This window comes from Sesamum indicum, linkage group LG4 (genome assembly GCF_026168435.1).
Source record: "Sesamum indicum cultivar Baizhima isolate 11 linkage group LG4, ASM2616843v1, whole genome shotgun sequence".
Taxonomy (NCBI): Eukaryota; Viridiplantae; Streptophyta; class Magnoliopsida; order Lamiales; family Pedaliaceae; genus Sesamum; species Sesamum indicum.
Genome location: NC_142660.1, coordinates 1,636,001 through 1,653,876, shown reverse-complemented (window position 1 = coordinate 1,653,876; position 17,876 = coordinate 1,636,001). Strand labels below are relative to the sequence as shown.

General features: G+C 32.3%; 2 protein-coding genes across 3 annotated transcripts; both read right to left on the bottom strand.

Annotated features, from left to right (window-relative positions):
• Positions 1-1,014: 1,014 nt before the first annotated feature.
• Positions 1,015-6,738, bottom strand: LOC105160052 (protein STRICTOSIDINE SYNTHASE-LIKE 2). Of its 2 annotated transcripts, XM_011077317.3 has the most exons (4): positions 6,583-6,738; positions 5,490-5,702; positions 3,209-3,475; positions 1,015-1,640 (listed from the first exon to the last, which is right to left on the bottom strand). In XM_011077317.3, exons 1-4 carry the CDS (start codon positions 6,642-6,644, stop codon positions 1,052-1,054), a joined length of 1,131 nt encoding a protein of 376 aa, XP_011075619.2. In that variant the 5' UTR covers positions 6,645-6,738; the 3' UTR covers positions 1,015-1,051. The 2 variants fall into 2 exon arrangements, with proteins under 2 accessions (XP_011075619.2, XP_088735902.1); XM_088879776.1 differs by lacking the exon at positions 6,583-6,738 and having other exon boundaries at positions 5,490-6,250.
• Positions 6,739-6,877: 139 nt separating this feature from the next.
• Positions 6,878-9,401, bottom strand: LOC105159894 (Calcium-dependent phosphotriesterase superfamily protein). The gene is made up of 3 exons (XM_011077106.3): positions 9,001-9,401; positions 8,252-8,515; positions 6,878-7,576 (listed from the first exon to the last, which is right to left on the bottom strand). Exons 1-3 carry the CDS (start codon positions 9,273-9,275, stop codon positions 7,009-7,011), a joined length of 1,107 nt encoding a protein of 368 aa, XP_011075408.1. The 5' UTR covers positions 9,276-9,401; the 3' UTR covers positions 6,878-7,008.
• Positions 9,402-17,876: the final 8,475 nt, after the last annotated feature.

Genomic DNA, 17,876 nt, shown 5'->3' with positions numbered 1-17,876 from the left:
TTGTGGAAACAAGTGTATTTGGGACCACCCTCTTTTGAAATTTGAACCCCCTCTCCTAATCAAATCATACACATACATGGGCGATGTGGCACTATTTTTCTTGAAATTTGAAAATGACCCCACATGTATCATTTTATCACAAGAGGACCCCAATAGATTATCAGTGTGATCACAAATAGGAGGACATGTCTGCACCATCATTTTCAACCCTCAAAAAATCTTCCATAAGTTGCAAAATCACACGACACGGAACCGTATAATTGGAGAAAATCTATAAACAACCATCCTCTGCGTCCCCACAAGTATAATTTTTGCTGCATCTAGCGTTGTTACAACCTTAAATACTTTCCTCTTTACAACCCACACAACTTAACGAATCGAATGACTATTGCCGAGATCTTCCTAGTGTGCTTTTAATGGTTGTTTATTTTGTAGGGCTTGACTTGATAAATTTGAAACGTTCGGTGCTCATTAGTAATTACAAATAGGGTTGATTACACTTACACCCCCTCTAAAAATGCTAAATTATACTTTCCTTCAAAAAAAAATTAGAATTTATATTTACACTCCTTCCGAAAATTCTAAATTTACACCTGACCCCCCTTCTATTTTTGGGTTTGGACAAAAAATGCCTACATAAGCAAAACAAAATAATTTAATTTTGTCCCTCATTAATCATTCCAATTTATATTTTTATAAAGGAATAAACATAATATACATGGAGAGAGGTTAATATCATTACATTTTTCACTCATAAGTACAAAATCATTTCATGAAAACATTAAACGAAGGGTAAAAAATTAAAAACTTATGCAATTATTTTTACTAATGTCAGCATTGGTCGTTTAAATCACAACAAAAGAGGGTTAAGTGTGAATAACGAATTTTTAGAGGGAGCGTAAGTGTAATTTCAATTTTTTTTAAAGAAAAGTATATTTTTTCATTTTTAGAGGATACCTAAAAGTGTAATTAGCCCTAAAAAATAAAAAAAACATAATAACAGTTTCTCCAATATCAATGATTAAAAGAAGAAACATAAAATGATTTGGTATTAATCCAAAGACATGGGAAGTTTTTTTTTAATAAGAAAAGAGCTGGTAACAGATCCTACCCACAAATTCCCATTATATTCCTCAACCTCACTAACAAACTTCCATCTCTTTCCCTTGACAGAATCCAATACCTCCACCACATTCCCATCCCCATCTAACCTAATTCCCATTCCCATCCCTCCAATCAAACCACCCAAACACGAATGAACCTTCGTAACATCCACCGGAGACACTCTAATCAAACCATTCCCAATCCAAGAATTCGATACAATCCATTCCAGGAGTTTTCCCCTCTTGGAATTGATTCCCACCCAAAATTCTCCGATGCTGTTCCGTTTTACGTTATCCGGGAATCCAGGAAGCTGGGCTAAGACCTCGACATTCCCAGCCTTTGGTGGCTTAAGCCAAAACTTAAACAATCTGCAAGTTGTGGTCTCCACAAACAATAAAAAATCCCCATTTTTGCTTAGCGCTACCCCGTTTGGAAACTTGAGATTGTTTAGGAGAAGAGTCGTTTTCTTGGTTCTGGGATCGAATTTCATCAGCCTTCCCGTATCGTCACCGCTAATAATCACCGAAACATAATTCCTGTACGTGTAAGAAATTCTCACCTTAAATGAGCCTAAAACAAAAAAAAAAAAAAAACACAAATTATCCCGTGTTTTTATAAAATAAAGTACATTCATTAGTTAAAATTCATTAAATTTGTTAATATTAAAAAAAAAAGAATAAAAATTGACATCTATCCTCGAGTAACTTATTATAAGTTAAACAAATCTTTTATGACTAAAATACCCTTTTTACGGTGAAGAAATACATCCTCATATGCATTAACGTATGAAAATGTATAAAAGTAATTTGGTCATAAAAAGTTCTATTGACCTACATTATGTCAGTAATAAGTCAATCGTGGATAACTATAAATATTTATCCGAGTTTTCTGTCAAATATCATCAAATTTGATGAATATTTTGACTAACAAAGAGACTTATTTGACATATAGAAGCAAACTCAAGGATCTAGATATAATTTTTCAAGCCATAAAAATTCTACAGATAAAGCCAAATTACCCTCTTATCCAAACCACTGATAGAGGATAATTTATTTTTTACAAAGAATATTTGTTCATTTCATATATCATACGGAATAAATTGCATTTAACCATATAACATTTATGTTCCCAATAGATTGGATTTGGATGAAAAGAAATGGAAATGATGGTAAGAATAGGATAGGATGACTAGTTGATGATTCTTGAAGCAAGCAAGGAGGACAGTATGTACAATGTAGGAAGATAGAGTTTAGTTGTTCTGACAAAGGATATGGCGTGTTTGGGGGACCATTATTTGGAACTCAATCGCTTCTCCCTTCTCTTTATCTTATCTCTTTCTTTCTCTCTCCGAATATCTTTTGTTTTATATGGTTTTTAGTTTTAAACTTGTTCTTTTTTGTTTTTTCATTTGGTACGTAATATGGGATCCTCTATTTTTATATATATAAATAGATAAATAATGAAATTATAATAAAGAAAACCTACATAAGAACAAAGATCACAAGAAATTTAAATATTATCATTTATTATATATTAAATGGAAAAAAATTATTTCATCAGAATAATGAGTTTTATAGTCTTATTAAAGATAATTGTTTTGTAAACATCGACACCACCATAAATTAGCGACAGAAAAATTACGTATAACTAAAAACAGTCAGTGACACATATAATTTTAGAGTTTAAATAGACTTTGGTTTATATATATTTTAATAAACTTAGGGCCAATATACCATCTAATGATTTTGGCTTTCTTCTTTTTTTTTTCTTTTTGAAAAAAACTAAATTAGTGTAATTATCTATCTTGATGAGATTTAAAAACAATTATTAGGAGTTGTAATCTTAGGAATGTTCATTTGATGAAACCATATCAAATCGAACTGAACTGAAACTTCAGTGTCAAAATGGCGCATCAAATACCGAATTGAGATTTGATTGGATTTAGTAAATTATACAAAAATTTCGATTCATTTTCATAAGATACTGAAAAGCACGAATTTAAAAAAAAATGTTTTTGATTATAATTATATATATTCTATTCTATTTATATATAAATGTATTTAAAATAATTTTAATTTAAGCGTGAACACCATAGTAATCTTACCTCCTTGGAAACCTGGTACTGCTGTCCGTGAAATACACAACCCCAGTGTTGTGATCAATGTCCAAAGAGTTGGTGAACCCGAAGGCAAGTCCATCCAGTTGTTGGGCCAGTGGGCTGGCCAGCCCACCATTTGGGCCCACAACGAGAAGGCCCATATATGCGTCCGTAATGTAGAGATCTCCCGTCTTCTCATTGAAACGCAGGCCCAATGGCCTCCCACAAATGTGCTCCTTCTGGGAGTGGTCATGAGGACCCTCACAACCATCTCTATTTATTTCAAAATACAAAAATAAATAAATAAATAAATCAAGTATTAGCATAATTAATAAAAATACGTTTACATTATCTACATTGTTTTAATCAAAATTTCCAAAATAATGAAGACGATCGATTTAAGCAACTTAATTATAAGCTTAAAATGGTCCTTTAATTTCTTTATGTATATATAGAGATAAAATTACAAAATTCTTATCAGAACGAACCGCATCTTACATAACAATAATGTCTTAAAAGCTTGATATTGTCTTAAAATCCAAATTATTGAAAATAACAAAATGTTGGTTGGACATAAATTTCCCATTGTCTTGGTCCTCTTATTTACTCATGTTGTCTTTTTGTGTAGGTAAGCCTTCTCACTACAACCTCATATTTTATATCTGATAAGTATTTGGTTTATTATTATTTACATTTGCAACAAGATGACAAATGAAACTACAACAAATTAGTATAGTTTCTCGTTGTCCAAAAAAATGCGTGGCCACCTTCTTATTTCCTTTCTAGACCACATGGTTTCTTGCTACTTTGTATAGCGTGAATACTAATTATTCGAACAATTATTTATTGTTCTGAGGTCAATATAGTAGCCGTAGCTAATAATTATGATAAATACTTTATTTATGTTTAAAATTATAATAAATATTAATTAATTATAGTCAATTGTAATAGCTAGAATCAATGCTATGTTTTTTTGAGCCGTAATCTATTATATCAAAGAGAGGCAAGAATACTTATACTTTGCAATTTTTATAAAATTCTAAAGATTATACTACTATATAATTACTAGATTTAATTGTATTTAAATCATCTCTAAAAATATGAAATTACGCTTTCTCCCAAAAATGTTTTAAAATATCTTACACCTCTTCTGAAATTTTATTATTACGCTTGATTTTCTTTTGTTATAATTTGGATGAGGTATGATGACTTTAGCCAAAAAACTTATATAAAATTTTCAAATTTTATCCCTCATTTGATATTTTCTTGTAATCATTTTATACTTATAAGGAAAAAAAAATATAATAATATTAATCTCACTTCATATATATGTATATATTACATTTATCTTCTTATAAATACGAAAATATACATAAAAATATTAAATGAGAGACAAAACTGAAAATTTATGTACTTGTTTTTGTTGATGTCAGCATTTTCCGTTCAATCCCTAACGAAAAATGATCAAGTAAAAATGAAAAATTTTCAAACCAAGTATAAGTATAATTTTTAATTTTTTTGGGAGCAAATGTAACTTAATGTTTTTAGAGGATGTTTAAGTATAATTAATCCTAATTATTATTCTTATTATTATTTTTTAGAAAAAGTAATAGTTCTGATAGTAGCTAGAAGCGGGAGGAAATCTGGCAAAAGAAGATATGATAATTATGAATTAGGTGAACATTGGAGTAGCCTCCTTTAGCATGCCAAATTAATAAAGCTACATATATTCAACACACCCATGCTACTAAGTTATTATGTTCTTTTTATTATTATTTATATCCTTAATTTAAATCTTGTCAAGGAAACTAGAATCTTGCCTGAATCCCCATCAAACACCGAAGACTGGTTGGTTTGAAGATTCATTATCAATGATCAACCCAGAAAAGAAAAATTTTAATGGGTTTGAAATTATAGATAAAAAAGTTATATAAAAATTCATTATTATTTATCTGAAATTAAACTCCTATTAATTGCCATGAAAGCGAGACCGATCAAATCTAACATGTAAATAAAATTGTCCCAAATCCAAAAAATATTAGGGGTAAATGAATTATAGGAAAAATAACAGATCACATGACAATTACAACAATACTTGACACGAACCTAATCACATACGATGTGTGCAGAAAAATACATATTGGGCATGATTTTATGGTTGAACCATGAAAACTATGTTTTTTATAACTACATTTGAACGCGATATGCAAATTCGTCGTGCAAGCAAATGCATATGGATGTGAGCGACTCAAGCTTATGTTGCCCATAAGAAAAGAAAAGAAATCACCTCATAGGAGACGTCACGGCGAAATCAACCCACTGGCTTTCGTTCGCCCGCCATCGGATTATCCTCCCATCGGATACCCCGGTGTAGGGCCCGTCACCGTTCCCATCAAAAGAGAAGCTCTCCGGCCCTATAGCACCACCGGGCAATGGTATCAATGTAGATTCTTGAATTTCATCGGTCAATGTTGAAGAATCATTCTTGAATCGAGGAATGCTGAAAATTTCAACAGAACTATTATCAAAGTAGACAAATACGACAGCCAGTGAAACAACCCCCAATGCAATTGAAGGGAGCCTTGTGGTCATTGCTTTGGCCTTGAATCCAAGAGGGATATTGGTGATCATGAAGGTATGGAGTAGGTTCTTGAAAACCCCACAAAAGGATAATGAAGTGAAAGCTTGGAAAATGGGCTACACTGCTAGAGATTTATGTATGGCATCTTTCCCACAACGGAAGGTGGATTGTATGGGCATATAGTATGTGCTTTTCCCTTGAAGTTGGCAAGGCTATATGTGTTAATTAATATCAATTAGTGGGGCACATGCAATTGAATCAGTCATTGTTATTTGCTAACTTAAATCAAGTATAACATCGTTAAAAAATTTGCCAACGAGATCTAACGTAAATGACGAGACAATGAGGCTGCATAATTATGCGCATATTATAGGTTTGAATTTTATTAAATATGTAAGTATTTATCTATTTTAGTAATAATTATTTATTTCAGTATCAATTGATCATTATTGTAAATTGTTATACATATATATAACTCACTCACATATTAGTATATTTTTTCCCTTCCTCGTGAATAAAAAGAAAGTTTGTGAAAAAGATAATCAAGACAAAAGAGACAGTTTGAGCCAGAGCATTTGGTGGCGAGTCACTATATCCGCCCAAGTATCTGGTGGTGGTTTTCGAGAAAAATCATACTGCAGTGTGTGAAAGGAATCTGACAGACGTTTTTGCAGCAACCTAAATCTTGTCGTTTGTTTAAAAATTATCAGTAAGAAAGAAGACAGTGTAGAAAATTATAAAATGGTCCCAAAACACACACACAAAAAAAAGATGATTTTGATGCAGAATAAATGTGTACCTTAATAGCACCACATCATCCGCCCATGTTTGGTGGGCTCTGCAGCTGTTCAAACACAGCATGGTCCAGGCAACAGTTGGACTCTGTTTCAAGGCTCTGCCGTTGTTCAAACAAACTCTGTTTCAGGATTTCGAAGCTTTAGTTCTCAACAAAAGCGAAAGCATATGCCGGCGCAGATCAGGTTGAGAGACTCATATGAACTCTACCGAGCCATAACCCAGATCAACTGCATGATTCCAGAGAATTACATTCAGCAAAGGTTTCTGGTTGGATCACTTTAAATTTATATAGCACCTTTTATACGTATAGCTCAGATCAGCAGATTTCCATAAAAGAGGGACGGATACCCGTCGTGTCAATATGAACCATAATGATACATTAGGTGAAAAGAGATTGGTATCATCCATATAAATGGGTAGTTTGTTATTACACAGTATAAATTCCTATGTAAGGCATGAGTACGGAAGCAATCCACAGCTTCCCATGTCTCTCCTCCACTTCACTGATAAACTTCAAGGTCTTCCCTTCAACGTCTTCTAAGACCTGCAAAATTTTTCCTTCATTGCTTAGCTTTACTGCCGTTGCATGAGGCTTCCCTCCCACTAACAAGTAATGCAGTTGCTTGAAGGTGAGAGGAAGCTTTAACAGTGAACGTCCGAACCACGAGTAAGAAGTCGCCCATTTTGTAAGGACTCCCGTCTTTGAGTGAAGAGCGACCCAAAACTCCCCTTCAGAATTTCTTCTGATGTTGTCTGGAAAGCCTGGTAACTCAGCAAAGATATCATGTTTTCCGGCATTAGGGCCTTGAAGCCAAAACCTCACTATTCTACATCTCGTGGTTTCAGCTACTAACACAAATGAACGATCTTTACTGAGGGACACACCATTTGCAAAAGCAAGGCCTCGCAGCAAAACTGTCACTTCTTTCTTTGGAATATCATACTTCATCAGCTTGCCCGTCATGTCCATGGTTAAAACTGACGACATGAATTCCCTTAGATTGAACACACAAGTTGGAGTCAATATATTTTGGCCGAGTCAGTTTGGTAATTGTTTAAGCTGAAGCAGAGTTCTTTAAAATAGACAGTAATTCGGGTCTGTAAAACTTCATATCTTTAGTTCAGGCAAACATATGTGCGATGAAGATCACAAAAATCACAAAAAAGCCAATTCTAAAAAGTATCTCCGATATGGTTTCTTTTCTCTATTCCACTAACAAGGAACATCTCCAATTTAAAATCACAAAGGGTCAAACGGGTTACATTTTGCTTCCACCAGCTTAACCCTCATACCCAATCAATAACATGTTCCCACTGAACTGATGCAGCACTATAATCAGAAACATTAACCCATGCCCAAACCAAGATGGCTTGGGCTGAGGTTTGTACTTCATTTGGCTCAAAGAGGATGCTGCTAAACATACTCTGAGGTAATATCTAGTACGATTCTCCAGGGTAAACTACACCAGAAAATGTGAACATTGATCTACCCATGTCATTATCCGGCACAATAGATATTGCCCCCACTCCAAGCCACCTATATATTGTCCAATGTTTTTGAAAGGAAAGGCCAATTTTTGAGTCAATGCATAAGCGTTCATAATCATAACAATAAGAAGAAGATGGATGGTACCGAGAAGCAGAGACTTCAGAATATGAAATCCAAATACCTTCTGTGAAACACTGTGCTAGAGTCTGTGAAGTAAATCACATCTTCCTCTTCATCAATGTCCATGTCGTTAGTGAATCGTAAAGGCTGCCCCTCTACTTCTGTTACTAGCTGCGAACCCATTCCTCCTCCTGGCCCGACTACTTGGAGGCCTAAGTAGGCATCAGCAATGTAGAGATCTTCAGTTTTCGGATGAAACCGCAGTCCCAGAGGCCTTCCACATATGTGCTCCATTGCCGGGTTGAATGGGTGAGAACATTTTTCTCTTCAGCACAAGAATCAAAATTTATTCTATCAAATGAAAATCTACTAATAGAAGTGTTAGTAGCATATTTAGCCTCCAGAGCATCCAAAAAATAAAAATGATCTGAAACCAAGCATTTTGTCAGCTCAACTACAAAACCACACTTACCATTTGCTATTCTAGACCGCCACAGTCTATCTTCAGAGCAATTCATAACTTCAATAATGTTGTTTTAAACCCTAAAGTCTCTCTCTCTTTCTCTCTCTCTCTCTCCAGATTAAAATTAAGCAAGAAGGAAACTTAGCGCCAATTCAAAGTGTAACTTGCTCTGGCATGAATTCAGTTGAATAATAAGCTTTAACCACTATTGAAGAGATTCATAACATTCAGTAAAAAACTCAGACTCGACTTAAAAATTACAGAAAAACATCTCAAACCACACAATTCAACAACAACAAAAATTTCTCACTGAACAGAGGAATCACGCTGAGCAGAGGCTTAATTACCTCTGTGACGAGGTAACGGCGAATTCCACCCAATCAACGCCGTTCCACTTAAGGACTCGGCCATCAGCGACGCCCGTGTACGGGCCTCCGCCGCTGGGATCAAAGACCAAGCTCTCCGGCCCAACAGCTCTAGAGAGATGGATCCTCTCGGCACCGGGGAGGACGTCGAACGACCCCCGTATTGGCGGAGGAGTGAAGACGCCGGTGGTGGCCAAGGCAATCGCCACGGCGAGCAAGGGAAGGGCGATTACAGTGAGGATAAGCTTGGAGTTCATGGGGTTTGGATTCAGAAACGATAATTACAATGTTTTTACTGCAATTTACCTCAACCTTGAGAATTAATGAAACAAATATAGATATTGCACGTTTGCACCAAAAGTCTTGAGCACTCCAATTTTTCACTGCAACACTAATTTTTTAAATTACCAAAATCATCTCTATGTAACTTTTAACCACCCCCACTCAAACTCTTCTTCTAATCTATATATCCATACATCTATTTTATTAATTTTTTTATTTATTTTTTAAAATATAATATGTTGGTTTATATATTTTATTTTTATGTATAATATATTTAAATCTTAAAAATTTATTTTTTGTACATAAAGACAACATGCCATAACGGATAGTTATCAAAGTAATTCCACATTATCTTAACGCCATTATACTAATTCTTTTGTTCTATCGATAATACCTTAAGTTGATTTTTTTCTGTTTATTTTTTAAAATATGATTTGTTGATTTATATACTTTACTTTTATTTATAATATATTTTAAAATATAAAAAATTATTTGTTATGTATAAATAGAACAACGTACCAGAACGACTAGTATTATTTATATTTTGGGGAGTCAATTCATATAAAAGGACCCCTTATAATTGTTTACATAAAAGGTGATCAGATTAGGCTAGGCAATATGGAGGTCCGTCCATTGCTAGCCCAATTTGATTCAGTTAAGACTGGTTTTTGGATCGACCCAAATAGTATAATTAAGCCCAAATATACAAATCGGTTTTTTAAGTCATGAGTATACTTTTATAGTAATTTTTTTTTATTTTGTTTGTGTATTTTTTAATTTAAATTACTGATGTATTAAATTAATTTTTTAATTTGAATATATTGAATGAAATAATGATCGCATACTGAAGAATCAAAAGGGTATGAGCCGCCATATGTCTTATTTACGGTAGACTTTGAATTTCAATGAAACAAATATAAAATAAAAACTAACTAATTTCTCTCCAGCTTTCTTTCCTACGATATTGTAAATGAACAAATTATCCCATTTTGAAAAAAATAGCAATTTACTCCATGTATTTTTTAAAAATAAAGTAATTTTCCTCCTTAGACAGGAAGGTAAATTGCTACTTTTTTTCATAAAATAATAATTTGCTCATTTGTAATATCAGATAAAATTACCTACATTTCTCCCTTTGTTCTCTCTCTTCCAAAAAAGTAAAAATATGCGGCAACTATTGAACTAATGAAAATAAATTATAGTATCCGGCGTAGAAAGAAAACCCACAACCTATTTTAAATGAAACCCCTCCTCATCATAGGCATTAAATTTTGCTCAAAACCTATCCAAACACACGAACACAAAGAAAAAGAGAGGGAATAAGTGTGTCCTAATGGGACAACCCCATCTGCCCCAACATCCCTTCATAAGGGCACTATGTCCTAATACACATAGTGGAGTAGGACACGTCCAACACCAAACTGTTCTTGTCCACCAAATTAATTAATTAATTAATAAGAAACGAAGAATGCCCAACAAACCAACATTTGTTTTGGCCCATGCACTCAGATTTCCAAAGATTTTCTAGGTGTTCACTTAATGATGCAGTTAAATAATAACTTATACAGACAAAAAAACAAGAAAACATTAGGTACAAGGCTGGCAATAAGATTTTGTGGCTGGCCAAGAGATTGCATGTTTTCTTTTTTCAGTTTTAGGATGAAGATAAGAATTGTGGATTTTCATTAGGGCATTTTAATTCAAGTCCTACTTGACCCACATTCTGGTCGATCCAATTATCTAGAACCCCTTTAATTTATCATGTCTATTTAAATGGATCGAGACGAACTATATGAATTCGTTCTTTTTTTTTTAATTATTATTTATAAAAATCACTCATAAATACCAGTCATACATTTATTGCTCTAGAATTTTAGTTCATTACACTTGTTTTAACTAAAATTTGAACCCACTGACCAACAAATTTGCCGTGTTTGTTTTTATATTTTTCCTATATGTTTTCGATCAAAGTACCCTTATTGTAAAAAAGTTACAATCCCATCAGAATTGTGGCTCTTAATTATCGATGAGTTAGAAGAAATAATCTTGTAGTAAGTTGCAAGAACAACCTTAATTAAATTTCAACATTCATGGGACTAGAATGTAATACATGTTACATTTGGTAAAATCAAGATAAAGAAACAGATGAAACTAATTTAGGTGTTGGATTGAAGGAAGGGAGGAAGGAATGCTGTCAACCCACCAGGAGGGGCTTAGCCATTTTCCTCATGTTATGCCGACCTGACCCACAATACCCGCCAAGATTCTTGATTTCTATACTCCAAACTAAAGGAAAGAATCCCTTTGTTTTCAAGACCAAATCCTTCATCGGAATGTGAGTTTTCGACCCATTTAGGACATGAAGTTTGAATATAGACGAGCGTCTTACAATGGGTTGGTTGCAAATGAGGAGGTTGAGTTATTTATAAACCTCAATGCTTCCTCTTCTAGCTAGACACATTTTTAATACAAAATCGTTAAACTCGTACGAAGCTAGATGAATAATATCTCCAACAATACAAACATTGATTGAGTCACAAATCACATCAGATACTAAGTTCAATTCTTTTCTTCTTAATCATATAAATACGTGATGATCAGATACAATACATATAATATTTTCAAAGACAATGAGTATTAACAAAAAATAATAATAATAAAAGGAGAATTTGTATCATTTGCGTGGTGAAAGAGGCATAAGATTGACTTAAATCCATTTGATGAAGAAATTGACTGAATTATCATAAGATTCCTTAGAAAAGATGGGTTTGAAAAAGATAAAATATATTGTTTATTTACACTTTCTATAAAATAAGAAAAAAAAAAGCAACTTTTCGAGGAAACCGTTTTGTTCTATTTTGAAATACATTTAATGTATAGTTTGGAGTGCATCATTGGATTTATGTCCCTTCCTATATTAATGTCTTAACCTATTATTATACCATGTACATCCACTAATTAAACATATACGTACATGATATAATTACTAACATAAATACATACATGCATCTAATTTTCGTAAAACACATAACAAGCTAAAATATAAATAGGGTACGTACAAGCAATTAATCATGTCAAGAATGCGTTATATATAATACACACACATGAGTGTGTGTATATGTACGCACGTATGTGTATACATGTTGTGTATGTATATATTTATACACATAATTTAGTATTGGGGCATAGTCTTGCGACCAAGTTTTGTTTGTCGCCATTGAGACAAGTTATGGACATACAAAATCTGCTAAAGTTGATTTGTATATAATAAAAGCAGATCTGTTGTACAAACCATATCCTCTTCAACTATTTAATTAATTAATTTATTTTTTCTATATATAAATGGTGGAAGCTCCGATGCATCTCATTAATTTCTGTAACTTCTTTTAAGTATTAAGCAATCTGTTCAACAGCTCAGTTGAAAATTATTATCCATCGGGTCTTGATTTATTTGTCCAAGTTGACATCCAAAATAATCCTATATATATAAAATCACAAATTTTAATTATGCAAATGGCAAAATTGTAAAATGAGTCCTATAAGTATAGTGGTGGCAAAATTAATTCCGTAAGTATTGGATTGCTAATTTTAATGATGTAAATTTCAATTTAGTAATAATTTTAGTCCTTCTGACTATAAATTGCTAGATTTTAGCAGGAGAAATTGAGGTTTAGAATTTCGATAGCCAATTGGGCTCGAATTAAATACGCGGCATTATCATAATAGCTGACATAAAAAAAATAAAAAAAAGAACCACAAAAGTAAACCCTACCTTAGCCACTATCGCCGGCAACCCGACCTCTATTCTCGGAGACCACAGCCAGCTACTTCACCCCACCTCTTTGTTCGTTATTTTCACCTCTCTTCTCCCTCCCTGTTCCTTGCTCTGGCAAATGCCAACTGGTGGCGAACTTTTAGACCAGTTTCTACTCAACTTCTTCCGCTCTTCCCCCTTATCATTTGAATTTTCATCAACCCACTTCAAATGGGTTTTTTTTTTTCTTCTTCTTCTCTATCCTTCGCTCATTTAAACCTTAACATTTCATCCCTTAATTTCTTCCTTCGGCGAACAACCCCAGCACCGATTTTCTGACCACAGCTTTGGCTTTGCCAACCAATCATTTTTCCTCAACCAACTTTTATTTCCATTCATTTTTCCTCAACCAATTTGGGGTTCTTTATATTTTTTAATTTTTTCCTTTTTTTTATGTTAGCATCATTTGAGGATGCCACATATTTAATTCAAGCCCAGTTGGCAGTTGGAACCCTAAGCCCCAATTTGTCCTGCTGAAATCCGACAATTTTTTGTTGGAAGGACTAAAATTGCAAGTAAATTAAAACTTACAGAATAAAAAATACCAGTCCAATATTTACAGGACTAGTTTTACGACCCCTGTACTTATAGGAGTACTTTTACATTTTTGCCTTATGCAAAATGTATGAGTATTTATTTTATTTTTATGAATTTAATTCTCATCTTTCTTTATAGTTGTTGGTTATATATATATATATATATTTGTTAATGATGTATAAATATGAATTTCGAGCATAAACAACCCATCCAATCCAAAGTCGTTTAGATTAATGAATGTGAAATGAAAAAAAATTTCAAATGACTTCAATCGAAAAAAACTAAAATCTTTTAATAGTCGACAAAACACAATTCAAATAAGAGTTCAAATTTAGAATTATATATCCAATTAAATCTAATTATAAATTTTAAATCCATCAATCCAAATATAACCAGAAGGTTACGTTGGATACCAAAATATTTGTATTTTTCATCATAAACCATAGTTTAAAAAAGAGATTTTCTATATATATATATAAAAAAGGATCAATTGTTAAGATTTTTATCAGAATAGTCCTCAAAACAAAGTATGATGCCTATATTTTTTCTTTTTTTTCTCCCCTATTTTGGTAAGTAGAATAATAATATTTTCCTCCCAAAATCACCAAAAGATATATTATCCTCCAAAAAAAAGGGAAAAAAATAAGCACTACAAAAATAATAATAAAAAGGAATAAAATAGAGGCTGACTTTCACCCAATTCGACGGCTAAAAAGTCAAAACCTCATCCTCTTTCTGACTTTATTTTTCTTTTTATTTTCCTTAGGTATCAAATTGTACGATGATTTTGCCTCTTTATTCTCCCTTTTGATTTGCACTTTGATTCTTGAGGGACACCTATTTTATTTAAAAAATAATTAATATTTATTGTTATAATAATTAAAAATACATTCTTATCTTAATTAAAGAGAATATTTATATATTCTTTATAAACATAACGTATCGGATGTGACTTTTATGGGTAAATAAATATCCACACAAGAATATGAACATTGATAATCTATATTATGTCGTACCCACCCAAAATTAATATATCGATTAATTATGAATTCTTATTTTTTTTAATTCGCAAAAATGAATATGACAACGTCAGTATCTCATGTTTATACGCAAAATGTTGATATATCATCTTTTTTATTTTATTTTAAATCTGTTGATTTTTATTATCTTTTTCGCTCTTTCCTATTCATATATACATATATGTGGTTTAATTGTATTTTTTTTATTATAAAATTGGAAAAATAGGAGCAACAATAATTGTACATGACGTTATGCAATACTAGAAATGTAAAAAATTGAGTCGAGCGGAATATATTATTATTTAAATTTATTTGACCTATTTTGTATATATGCGTGTATATATATATATATTTACATGGTTTTATGCTTCTCCTAGGTAAAAGTACGGTGGGATCAGAACAATGATGAAAAATTTAAAGGGAAAGGTATGGGATAAATTGTATTTTTTGTTCCATATATAAGGATGTTTTTCAATTTAGTATTATTTGTTATGATTTTTCATGCTACATTCTATGCTAACGTCTCTGTTAATTATTGGATGAAAAATACACGTAAGAACTCAAATTTAAAAAAAAATAAAATTTATGAAATACAATATAAAAAAATAAAATTATGATTTTTCGAAAAGATATGTATGGTGGGGGATCCACTGAGAATTAATATACTTGTAGTATTCATGGTACGTACTACGTTGGTGGCATTGCCCTAAAGATGTTGAGGAATATTGTCCTAAAAGGGACACTGCACATTTTCGGGTCTCTTGAAGTTTTAATATATATGGTACGAATGAATTAAATTTCATCTACTTCTATTTATTAAAAATTTCCTTCAATTTAGCACAAGCCCATGTGCACATGTTTCCTTATTAGTTAGTTTGTTGTTTTAATATAAACATAAACTTTTGAAATATTAAGAAAAAATTAGTATCATGAAACTTGTAAAATATTAGTAACGTCGATTGTTTAAATTAATGGGAAAGATTTGGCAATATTCTTAAAAAAAACTAAAATTTAGTGAACTTATAAACTTCACATTTTTTTTTCTATCAATAACTTATGATATTCCGTTAATTTTCATGTAATTAAAAGCACAAAAATGTAAGGGAAAAGCCATTCTAGAGAAAAGGTCTTCTCTAATTTCTGTAAAAATGTTCATCCTCTAAAATGATGGTGTACAAGGATATTAAATACACAATGGGCGTAATCGTCCCAACTAATCTAACAAAATTCTATTACAAAAAAGACAGAAAAGACAGTTATAGAGAATCTATCCCGTACCTAGGATAATTGTCGCTGTGATATTAGCGACCTCGCTATCAGCGACCTCATGACTTGTAGTTGGAAATGTGTGAGCCACGTGTCGCGAGGACAGCATAAGATGTTCTAGGCAAGAAACCCTCGTATGTAACGAAGTCTATGTTTACATGTATAGTGTCAAGCGCTCACACGACTCTTAATGTCGCTCTCTAGATTGATAATTGAAGTAAATGACTGTGTGTGTGTGTATATGGGTGTTAGGTGTGCAGCAATGGTGGGACAACACCATGTTCTTGTCATCAAATATAAAACAAAAGCTGATTATCTCTGATTGATCTCAATCAATCCTATGTTTTTGGTTAATTAACATTCAGACATTTGTATTAATTGCATCAACCAACCACGTGCCATTGTTGGAGCTACTTCAATTCTTGTAAGAAAGTAGTTCATTTATTCAAGTATATAAATTTTAGACAATATTAATAATATATCAAAGTTATAATGACAAATTACAATAATTATTTTTTTTAAAAATTTGTGATAGTTATAAATACTTTCTCATTATTTAGAAATTTTCAAATAACCCACTAAAATTAATAATCAACTAACAAATATCCCCTCACGACAACTAACTGTAAAAAGATATTTGTTAGATAATCGTGTTTGTAATTTTTCAAACAAAGAGAGATTATAATAATTATAACAAATTTTAGAAAAATCTTTTGTATTTTTTGTGATTATTGCGCTTTTCATGGGCCCTCTAAATAAAAATAAATAAAAAAACTTGATGAAAAATTTGTCATGTTTTTATCCAAACAAGTCAGTAGTACAAACTGTGGAAATGTGAAGGAAATTGGAGATTCGTTTAGTGATTTTAGTACACATGTTATTGTACTAAATCACATTTTCTAGATAGTCAAGATGAACATTATCATGGTCATGGAACTTAACTTAGTGCTCAATGTTTGTCCTGCACCCTATTCAACAAACATGAATCATTCAAAAATCTCAGCAATTTTGACCATATAATTATCATTGTAAAATCCTAAATAAATTGAAATGTTAAGATAGTATGAGTACTATTCTTTTAACTTTATTTAAAATTCTTATAAATTATTTGGATTGTGTTTAGACAAAAAAATATGATACGAGAAATTTGTTTGAAATGAATTAAAATATAATTCAAAACAAAAGTCAATGTTTGGAATTGATTCCCGCAGTGAGTCTGACAAAAACAAATTCTAATCAAACTATTACAGAAAAATTAGTGGGTTACAAAAACTCTTAATACAGGCCAATAGTACAACAACAAATATTACAAGAATAATATTAATGATACAAAACTGACAAAGTAATAATAAACAGTAAATCAAAAACATAATAAAAGGCTCAGAGAGTCAGATCCGATGAGAAGCCCACTGCTACCAAGATCGATGACCCAACCACACCGGTTCCTCAAACCCACTAAGGACTCGTCCACAAAGGACCTAAAAAACCGACTACAATCAAACCACACAGGTTTGTTATTGGATCACTTAGACCCAAATCACAACCATAAAGGAACCAACCTACAAAGGACCACTCTCAACCACTTAAGTTTTCCACACAGAAAAATAGTTTACAAAGAACCCCTTTTTAACCCAATCGAAGAAAGGGAAGGAGATTTCTTTTTTTATTTTTAGTTCGGTTGTTCTATACCAAAAACCATGGGGGACTAATATATAGATAGAACATTGAAGACGGAGGGAGAAAGAGGTGTAACGGTGAGGGGTTTTTGAGAGCATCAAAAATAGGATGGGCGAAAACTAGAGAAAGAGATAGATGAGGGAGGAGAAACGACAGAGAGAGGGAGCGGCTGAAGAGAAGTGAAAATATGATTAGGGTAATTTGGGTTAAGTAGAAATTGGATCGGGACGGTGGACCGGGTGAGGGCATCCAAAATGTGGGGG

What these genes read in the sequence shown, in the direction of transcription:
- LOC105160052 (XM_088879776.1), bottom strand. Translation starts at nt 5,833, where the DNA reads ATGATCACCAATATCCCTCTTGGATTCAAGGCCAAAGCAATGACCACA. An exon ending in GCCGTGACGTCTCCTATGAG is followed by an intron (nt 3,476 to 5,489) that starts GTGATTTCTTTT and finishes TGAAATAAATAG; the next exon opens with AGATGGTTGTGAGGGTCCTC. An exon ending in AGTACCAGGTTTCCAAGGAG is followed by an intron (nt 1,641 to 3,208) that starts GTAAGATTACTA and finishes TTACACGTACAG; the next exon opens with GAATTATGTTTCGGTGATTA.
- LOC105159894 (XM_011077106.3), bottom strand. Translation starts at nt 9,275, where the DNA reads ATGAACTCCAAGCTTATCCTCACTGTAATCGCCCTTCCCTTGCTCGCC. An exon ending in GCCGTTACCTCGTCACAGAG is followed by an intron (nt 8,516 to 9,000) that starts GTAATTAAGCCT and finishes CTTGTGCTGAAG; the next exon opens with AGAAAAATGTTCTCACCCAT. An exon ending in AGCACAGTGTTTCACAGAAG is followed by an intron (nt 7,577 to 8,251) that starts GTATTTGGATTT and finishes GTTCAATCTAAG; the next exon opens with GGAATTCATGTCGTCAGTTT.